Consider the following 10,528-nt stretch of genomic DNA (forward strand, 5'->3'; position numbering starts at 1 on the left):
TTTACAACATAAATCTTTTTGAGGGATCTTTAATTACTGTATTGCTGAGAAGGGTCAAGCATATCATACTTGATCATCACAAAAATTGTTAGACAAATATAAAAATTACAGAAAACATATGATCATATGAAGACACATAAGATAATAATAGCCATGGAAACAATTGCCTTTTCAGTAAATACTTCATATAATCTGCAAGAATAAGGAAAATTAAAATATCTGTATTCAGGTAGTATTTTAAAAGATGCAAAAAATCATATATATTAACTCCTTAGAGTCTCATGACTGAGAGACAAATATTGCAGTTTTATAAATAAGGAAACTAAGATCCAGAGAAGTTGAATAGTATATATAGATATATATATGATATAGATATAGGTATAGAGATAGAGATAGAGATAGAGATAGAGATAGAGATAGAGATAGAGATTTATGATGGATGGTAAAAGTCAAACACAGTGTTTCTTCGCTGAATGTCCTGTACTCTTTCCACTGTGCCATTTTGCCATTTAGTTAAGGATAATTCTGAAGAAGAAAGGGAAAGGCAAAGAGAAAGAGAAACAAAGAGAAAAACAGACAGACCGAAGTAGTAATCTTTACAGAGAACAGGTTTTAAATCTCTCATATTAAAATTTCAATGGAAAATTCATGTTTCCACAGAATGGTCAGGTAATTAATCATGGTTTCAAGGATATGCATAACTTGCAAGTGCAAACTGCATGTCTACAATGGTCTGATTCATGTAGTCTAACCATGATGCCAAGTCAAGTGAATTAACTTGATGGATGACTTTTCTGAAAGAGAAGCATTTAATTTTTTTCCCCTTGAACTCATATATTGAATTCTCAACCTCTTCATTGCAGCTTTCATCTCTTTGTTTCTCAATGTATAGATGGCAGGGTTTAATAGAGGTGTAAATACTCCATAAAATACAGCAAGAAATTTGTCTACTGAGGGAATATTTAGTGGGCAAAGATAAATGAAGATACATGGTACAAAGAATGTTACCACCACGGTGATATGGGCTGTACAAGTACACAATGCTTTATATATCCCATCTGTGGAATGATGGCGAACACTAAGTAGGATATAGGTATATGAAATCAAAAGTAAGATGAAAGAGGTTGTAGCAAGAAATCCACTCTCAGCATTCACCAATAATTGTACACCATAAGAATCCATGCAGGCAAGTTCAATTACCAATGGAAGATCACAGAAAAAGCTGTCTATTTCTCTAGGGCCACAGAAAGGCAGATCCACAATCATATCCAATTGACTAATTGAGTGTACAAGTCCAATAACCCATGACATAACTACAAGCCAAATGCACCTTTGCTGACTCATGATGGTTGTATAGTGGAGAGGTTTGCATATGGCTACAGAACGATCATAAGCCATGATCACAAGCAATACCATCTCACCACCAGCAGCTAAATGTACAAAGACAATCTGCCACATGCAGGTTTCAAAGGATATGGTCTTACTATCCCTAAAGAAGTCTATGATTGCCTTAGGGATGATGACTGAGGAAAGCCACAAATCCACAAAAGATAGGTTGGCTAACAGGAAGTACATGGGAGAATGCAGATGGGAATCAGTGATAACTGTGGTCATAATAAGAATGTTACCTGAAATAGTAGACAAATAAATCACAGAGAATAAGAAGAAGAGGCAGATCTGGACCTCCCATGAATCAGTAAGTCCCAGTAGTATGAATTCAGATACCACAGACTGATTCACTCTATCCATATCATAAAGTATTTACTCCAATCACCTAGAAAGAATGGGAAGAGTAATTATTAGAATTGAAATGGTATATTAAGTTTAAATCTTTGGTTCCCCAAAAAAGTATTTTTCTATGTGCATACATATACACATAGGTATACACATGCGTATATGTATATGTATACATATATGTATATGTACATGTACATGTACATGTACATGTATATGTATATGTATATGTTCCCAAAATTTGTATCCATTAGCATCTACCTTCCAAAGATAACATTAGCATTATGACCAAGAAGACTATGAAATGACATAATTGGATTTAATTATCTCTATAATGTCTTCTAGTTTAAACATTCTACAATTTTAAGAGCACATCAAAAAATAAGGTTAAATTAGACATCAGAGATTGTATAAAGCACTATAGATTAAGATAAATTCCAGAAGAATTTAAAATGTACTTACCAAAACATTGTTATTTGACTATTTTATTTTTCACAGGATTCCATAGCTGAGTTAAACCTCAAATGTTGCTTTCCTTAGGATGTTTTCATAACATGACTAAATTGCAATCTAAATTTTCTATTATATCATAAATCATAATCAAAGTCATAAACTGAATCAGAATCTCAGATTTGGAAGGAACTTCAAAATCTAATCCATAATTGAAGAGAAAACAGTTCAACAGTATCACCAAGTAAAAATTCAACTTTCATTTGAATATTTCTAGCAAAGGAAAAGTATTTTCTACCTGTTTGATGACATACACTGTTAAAAATATTTTCTTATAGCAAGGGTGCTATATATGCTATATAACAAGGATGCTATGTAACATCCACCTTTTTCTCCCTTTTTCCTATCTAGACTTAAGTGCAATAAGTCTTAATGTTCCAAAATTAAATTTCTTGCTTAGTACCTGAAAAGTGATAAATGAATAACTAGCATATATCATTTAATGAAATTCTAAAACATAATTAAGCAGTGTCTGTGAAGATTAGGAACATTCAATCAACCTTCTTATGGATTAGAATAACTCTTTAGCATCATCAGGATTTGCAATAACCCTAGGCATTTTCATAATTTCCCCATACATCTGTAAATCAAGTACAAGTATATTTGATTTAGTCATGAATATTCCAGATTTTTAATTACTTTTTCCTCCACTGGCACCAAGAAGTTTCTCTTTTTAAAGACCAATTTGACTCAAACATATCAATTGATGATAATTACTATTTTAGCTATGATGCTAAAAATAGAATAACAATTACACTAGCCAACAAACTTAACCAATACCTTAGATTTCACTGATACAGCCTAAATTGATCTCTATATAAATTTAAATATTTTTAATTGGAAAGTAGACATATCCTATATCTCTCTTCTGTCTCCTTTTAACCTTCATCTCAAGAGCTTTTCTGAGGTAAATCTGGACAAATCTCAGATCAATTTGATTAATCTTAACAAACAACTAGTATTACCATAATTTAGTCTTGATACTCAAAGAAGGATGGAACAAATTATGATATAGGAAGAATGTATTTAAGAAATTGGATCCAACAAAATGGATACATGATTTACACAATAATTGGTAATGCCTTAAGAAAATCTGGGGAGAATGGGGGAGATTTATGGATTAAGGAAAAAATTGTGACTAAACAAGAGATTACTGGTTATAAATCAATAAATTATTTACATTAAGGTTAAAAGTGGGGTTTTTTTGCACAAGCAAAACAATGCAGTCAAAAAGGAAAGCATAAAACTAAAGAATTTACAATTTTCTTCAATGAAACTTCATTTCTCTAATAAACAGTGATCTGAATAAAATGTATATTAACATGTCATTTCCCAATAATAAATGGTAAACATTTATCACAGTTTTCAGATAAAAAGGCAAAAGCAATTTATAGTCATAGGAAAACAAATGTTCTAAATCACTATTGATTAGAGAAAAGAAAATTACAATCATTCCACCTCTAAGATTAGTTAAAATGACAAAAAAGGAAAGTGGTAAGTGTTTCAGGGGATGTGGAAAAATGGGTCAGTAACACAGGATTGATTGAATTGTAAACTAATCTAATCATGCTGGAGTGCAACTTGCAAGTAAGCCCAAAGGATTATAAACTGTGCATACCCATTGACCCAGAAACACCACTACTAGGTCTATAACCCAAAGAAATTTTTTTTTAAAAAGATAAACATCTATGTCTATTAAACTATTCATAGAAACTCTTTTGAAGTGGCAAAGAACAGGAAATTGAGGGGATGGCCAATAACTGGAAAATGGTTGAAGAAGTTGTGATATATGCTTGTGATGGAATACTATTGTGCTATCAGAAATAATGAGAAGTGTACTTTCAGAAAAATCTGGAAACAACTGATGCAGAGTGAAAGAAGCAGAACCAGGAGACTATTATATATAGTAACAGAAATGGAATATGATAATCAACTGTGAATGACTTAACTATTTTAGGAGTGCAAAGATACAAGATTATTCTGAAGGCTTTAGGATGAAAAATACTATCCATTTTCAGAAAAAGAACTGAAAGAGTCTGAATGTAATTTAATGCATATTACTGTAATTATGTTTATTTTATAGGTTTTATAGGTTTTTTCACAACATGACTAATATGGAAATGTGTTTTGCATGAATGTACATTTATAAGCAAAGTTAAATTGCCTGCCTTCTCAATGAGGGCAGAATAAAGAGAAAGAGACTTTAAAATTCAATTTACAAAATCACATTTGAAGTTTCATGTAATTGTAAGAATTAAGTTTTTAAAATAATAAACAATAAATTGGATCAAGAATATATGGTAGTTCTGGGGACTTCATAAATAACTTCACATTCCATTGTTAAAGTATAGAGGTGTTAGGAAGTTGTGATATTTGCTATGGGATTACCTCTTTTATGATGGAAATGAATGCCCTGCCCTGTGTGAGAGACAGGGCAGAGTTAGAAAAAGGTGAAAGAACTCTATATTTTGTCGATCCCATTTTGGGGATTCTCCAAGTGACTGTCTTCTTTGTTCTCAAGTTAGATTCCATCTTCAAGAGATGGAAGAGTTCAAGTCCAGTTCAGATTCCTGAAGGAAAGACTCTGGAAAGACATGAGGGGAACACATGGTCTCCTTCATAATCCTGTTCCTAGTTTGCTCCTCTAGAAACTCCAGGGAATTTTCCCTTGGTTGTATCCATGACTATGTCTTAGTTGAGTAACCTCTCTTGATCCCAGTAAGTAATTTCCTCCTCCCTCTCTATTGTCTGACATATTTTCCTATATTCTCCTGCTCTGATTTCTACTTTGTTCTGAATTGAATATATGAACTCCTTTTCTATTTACTATGTGTGTTCATTGTGGAGCTGATATTAAGTAGGAATAGAACTTGAGTCATCCCTCTCACCCAAAATAACAAAATTGTCAAAAGTTGGATGGAATCTGATGATATTACTTAGATTAAAATTTAAGGATTGGATAGATAAACTTCTGTTCTGCTAATCCCTCTCCCTCTGAGAAAAACAGATTGGGTCCCCCATCATAACTTCCTTATTCCTCTCTTGACAGGAATGAAGATCTTCCTTGGTGAGTGGGGTCAAAGAATGAAAAAGTGAGAGATATTTATCATCCTCATTTGGAGATAAACACAAGGACAGCCCTTGCCATATGTGGAACCCTCCTTACAAGTGGATTCCACACTCTTCTCTTTGTAATTTAACTACATAGTTGAAAAGAAATGCCCATGATTTGGATATTATAGATAAAAATCTAAGAGAAAATAATTTATAAATGTATATATATTAATCACATAAGAGTTTATATGGGTAAGAATTGGATTGTTTTTGAAAAGGCAGCATTGAAATTATACAGTTTTAGAACTGAAAGGAATCTTATTATTGCTCAGTCATTTTCAATTGTAACCCATTCTTTGTGACTTTATTGATGAGAAAACTGATGCAAACTGAGTCAAGCAACTTGCCCAGGGTCATGCAACTAATGATTGTCCGAGGTCAAATTTGAACTCAGGAAGATGGTTCTTCCTGACTCTAGACCCAGTACTATTCCAGTACACCAGGATAAAATGCCAGAAAGTCTAACAAGTAGAAAATATATAAGCAGATTAACAACCAAGAGGTTGATTTTAAATATATGTCAGCATTTCCAAATATGTAAGACAAAAATTTACTTCCCAATAGATGTGAATAAAAAGATCTCAAAAGCTGTGCAAACTTTTGATTAATATTTTTAAATGCTATAAATCACTCAAAACATGAAAAATGCATAATAAAATATTGTTGAAGTTTCTCCTACCACCCAGAACATTGGAAAGTGGATGAAAAACTAGAAAGGTTCGATTATACTGCTGAGATACTGTTAAAAGTGCTGCAAATTTTTTGCAATATTCTGGGAAACAATGTAAAATTTTGGAATTTGGAAAAAAAGTAATGCAAATGTTCATATCTTTGATCCAGAATTCTGACTGAAACAAATATATCTCCTAAAGGTCAGAAAAAGAAAGAAAGAACTTATATAAGTATCTAAACTTTAATAGAAGAAATATATTTTATCTTGATAAAGAACTGGAAATAAAGTGGGAGTGCATTAAGGGGCAAATTACTAAACATTTTGTGGCATATTATTATGATGGAATACTAATGCACTTGAGAAAAATGATAAATGGAAATTCAGAGGAAAGCATGGAATGACATCTACTGTTGCAGAGAAAAGAAAACAAAACCAAAAAAAAAAAGCAATATTCACAATCATTAAAAAGCAACAAATGGAGGGAACAATAAAGGAAACAGAATCCTCTTTTCCATCAAGAGGTAGAGTGATGAGAGTGAAATGTAGCCAATACTGTCTTATATTGCTAATGTATGAATGAATTTTACTAAATTATTTTTTAATCTGTACAAAAGGGGAGATTTTCTGATTAGAGAAGGAGGCAAATATTTTTAAATGAATTCAATATACAAATACATAGCATTAAAAACTGCACATATCAAAATTTTAAAAAATATGTAAAAACAGAAAACTCAATGATGAGGAATGTATGGAAAATTTGATAATAGAGTCTGATGATGAACTTGCAAACTAGAGGCATCTTTCTACAAAACAATTTAATACTCAGCAAACAGTCATTCTTTACAGTCATTAATTCCAATGTTGAGAACATGCTGTTTTATCTAATTAAAAAATTATATTTAAATTGACATGATTTGTCAAAAACAAAAAAAAGGAAATTTTGAGAATATTAAATGTCTATTACCATACTAATTTAATACATTTTGGCACATTCATGAACTGAAGTTTAATAATGCAACTAAGATGATGAAAAGGAGGAATACATATTTAAAAAACAACTATGAAAAAACACAAAGTTGGAAAAGTAGAACCTGAAGAAGGGAAGATATATTCATTATAATCATATAAGAGGAAGCTTGAACAGAAACAAAGAAAACAATAAAGTTTATATTATACTGATTTTTTTTAAATGACTATGTTGGTGTTACTTTTAATTTAAATGAAAATAAGACAAGGTTCATTGGTTTTAATGACATTTTATATAATAATGAATCATTTCCAATCGTAGAAAATAACTTTTCAAAAAATAATGCTGGTAGCTAGATGGTGCAGTAGATACAGCACCAGCCCTGGAGTCAGGAGAACCTGAGTTCAGATGTGATCTCAAAAACTTAATAATTGCCTAAATGTGTGATCTTGGGCAAGTCATTTATCCCCATTGCCTTAAATAAATTAATAAATATATATTTTTATTTGAAAGATATTAATAACTCATCTTTATGTAAAGCTTCAGTGTTAACAAGGTGCTTTCCCCTCTCCTAACAAACATTTTGGGGGTTCCAAGATAAGTCTAAATATAGATATAATAAATCATTCTTATTTATTTTCAAATATTATTAAAAGTCTGGTTTCCATAAGCTATTTTTAGAATCCACTTTAATAATTTCTTTTTCTATATTTGAAAGAAAAAGTTTTGAATTTGATTTTAAAAAGTACTCTAATTTGGAATTTTCTTTTAATTAATGTAGATTTTCTATGTCCTCATTGACCCATATAATTGTAATTTTTCTTTCTTTCAGTCTTATTAGAAGATAAGAACATTTTTAAAATTGGAAGCAACACAAGAAATGCTTTAGGGCAAAATCTTTGTTATGCTTTAATAATAACATACGTTTCTAATAGAACTTGAAAAATGTTTTAAGGAGTTAAGAGGTAATGAGAACTTCACATATTTACATACAGTGGGCTAGAAAATCTTTAGCTGGAGGATTCAGCATATATGACAATTCCAACTTTGACAAAGTATATATACTTATGTCTATATGTACACATATCTTATACTCTATGATCCTGATCTCCTGGAGACAGAATGAGTTAGTAAATTGAGTGCTGGAGTTGTATTTAGAACAGAGACTGAAACCTGCCTCTGTTACTTATTAATTAATTGTTAAACATATAACTCAATGTGTTGGAGTCTTCAATTTCCATATTTAATATGTTGATAAGAATAAATTCACTACTTACTTCACAGGCTTATTGGGAGAGGGGAAAGCACCTTGTTAACACTGAAGCTTTACATAAAGATGAGTTATTAATATCTTTAAATAAAACCTGGACAAAACGATCTCTAAGATCTCTTTTGATTCGTCAATACATAAATTCTTTGACTCTGTTTTATGCCTTGTGCTCATGCATCCCAATTATTGTGTCAATAAGTGAACAAAAACAGACCCAAAACACATGCCTGATATTAAGAACCATTATTCAAAAAAATATCTCTCCATTTCTTTCATTGCTTTCCTAGGATCAAAACCAAACCAAAATAAAATAAAATCCTTAAGAAGTGGGTGACTTTCCCAATTAATTATATAAGAGAATATTAAATAACTATAGAACCAGGAATGGGCTGGCAAATATTTAACAACTGGTTTTCCTAATACATTTTACACACACACACACACACACACACACACACACACACACACACAAACAGACAAAACACACACAAACAAGTATTCATATATATGTATATATACACATATACATATATGTGTGTGTCTGCATAAATATATACCTATGCATAATTTGGATATTTATAACAGATTTTTACGTTTAATTATGTCTTAGAATTAACAAGACAAGAAATCAAGGTCTATTATGTATCATTTGTTGATTTCTGACGTTCAAATCCTCACACTAAAAATTTAGTAAAAAAAAAATCTATTAGCATTTTGCTCTCATAAACCATTTGGGTTGGCTTCAAAACAAACTTGCACAGGACCTCTTGCCAAATTAAGGCAAGTTCCAGCCAATTAGTGTTTTATTATACCTATCAAAAGTATGGTTTAATCAATCCACCCATCCAAAAGGCAAAATAGAAATAGCAGCAAAATAGAAATAACTAAAAATAATGAAGGAGGGAGGGAGAGAGAGAGAGAGAGAGAGAGAGAGAGAGAGAGAGAGAGAATAAAACCAAACTCAACTTTAAGACCAATTCTTCTATTCATTTTTTCATATTCTATTTATTACTTGGTCCTTTGTCCTGGCTAATGTTATTTACTCTTCAATTACTTTACTTCTTGTCTCTGCTCTTCTGGCAGATCTTATTCTTCCCCTATCCTTCATTTCCTTTTGTCCATCCACCTCTATGTCTATATCAAGATGACCATATACTTGAGAGCCATAAACTGTTAACATGTAGCACAAATCAAAAATACAACCAGACACCTTTGGATTTTGAAAGAGTGAAACCAGGTAAAAACTTTAAGCCACAACTTTAGAGAAGGCTTGAATCCAAAGACCAAAATGGGAAGCATACCAGGAATAGCAGAGTGACTCAGAATAAAGCCCAGTGAATTGTTCATATATAAAGTAATAAATAACAATATCCCTAAATTTGTTTACTAACTTGAGGTCAGAAAATAAAGATGTTTTACCATATATATGGGTTCCCTATGACCAAAAACTTCTTAGTTGATAAGAGGTTCTCTTCTCTCTATTTTGATTTGACAATAGAAGAGATAAACAGATTATATGGTTGCTAAATGGACATCTGGATTTATGCAAGATAATCACACTTCTGTGACATATATTCACTTCGGGAGGAAATACGGACAAGGTTCATGAAGAAGAATCACATGCTATGTACCTATGGGACCTCTTGATGAATTGAGTCTTCCTAAACTCAGAGCATCATTTGGCACTAGACTTTTTTTTCAAATTTTAAACCAAGAACAACTCAATCCAATTAGGAAACCCCCAAGTGGGATATATTTTTAAGGCTCCTCACCTTCAGCTATGGGTTTAAATGAAATATCTATGAACCTGGATCACACACCTCCCATATCCCTACCTATTAAAAAGCATATATTCTTGCATTCTAATTTGGAAGACAACACATATGTAAAGAGTCTACTCCAGGACAGATGGAAAAGTTTCTTAACCCTTTCAGTTCAGTGGCAAAAACAAAGAGTAATTCCTGTTCTTTAATGTTATTCCTCTTCTAACAGTTGGCAACATGTAAGGATGACTGATCCATTCTCTATTGAAACTGCTTGACTAAATGATTAACTTCAGTTGGTTGGTTTGGAAACAAGACCTGTGATGTGGGGATGCCACCACTTCCAGGATTCTTGTTTGTCAGTCTATTGGTGCCAGTTGGTCCACAATTTTTGTTGATGATAAGAAAAATAGATTCCTCTTCCACAGTGATTTATGGCATCAATCATGGCTACAAGGGCCTGGAAGGAAGCATATCTAATAGCAAGGGGAAACTAT

General features: G+C 31.8%; 1 protein-coding gene across 1 annotated transcript; it reads right to left on the reverse strand.

Moving 5' to 3' along the window:
• Positions 1–747: 747 nt before the first annotated feature.
• On the reverse strand, positions 748–1,749 carry LOC141522821 (olfactory receptor 4K15-like). The gene has a single exon (XM_074236257.1). The coding sequence runs from the start codon at positions 1,747–1,749 to the stop codon at positions 748–750; it is 1,002 nt and encodes a 333-aa protein (XP_074092358.1).
• Positions 1,750–10,528: the final 8,779 nt, after the last annotated feature.

Source organism: Macrotis lagotis, chromosome 4 (genome assembly GCF_037893015.1).
Source record: "Macrotis lagotis isolate mMagLag1 chromosome 4, bilby.v1.9.chrom.fasta, whole genome shotgun sequence".
Taxonomy (NCBI): domain Eukaryota; kingdom Metazoa; phylum Chordata; class Mammalia; order Peramelemorphia; family Peramelidae; genus Macrotis; species Macrotis lagotis.

Coding starts and splice junctions, on each gene's coding strand:
- LOC141522821 (XM_074236257.1), bottom strand. CDS start 1,749: ATGGATAGAGTGAATCAGTCTGTGGTATCTGAATTCATACTACTGGGA.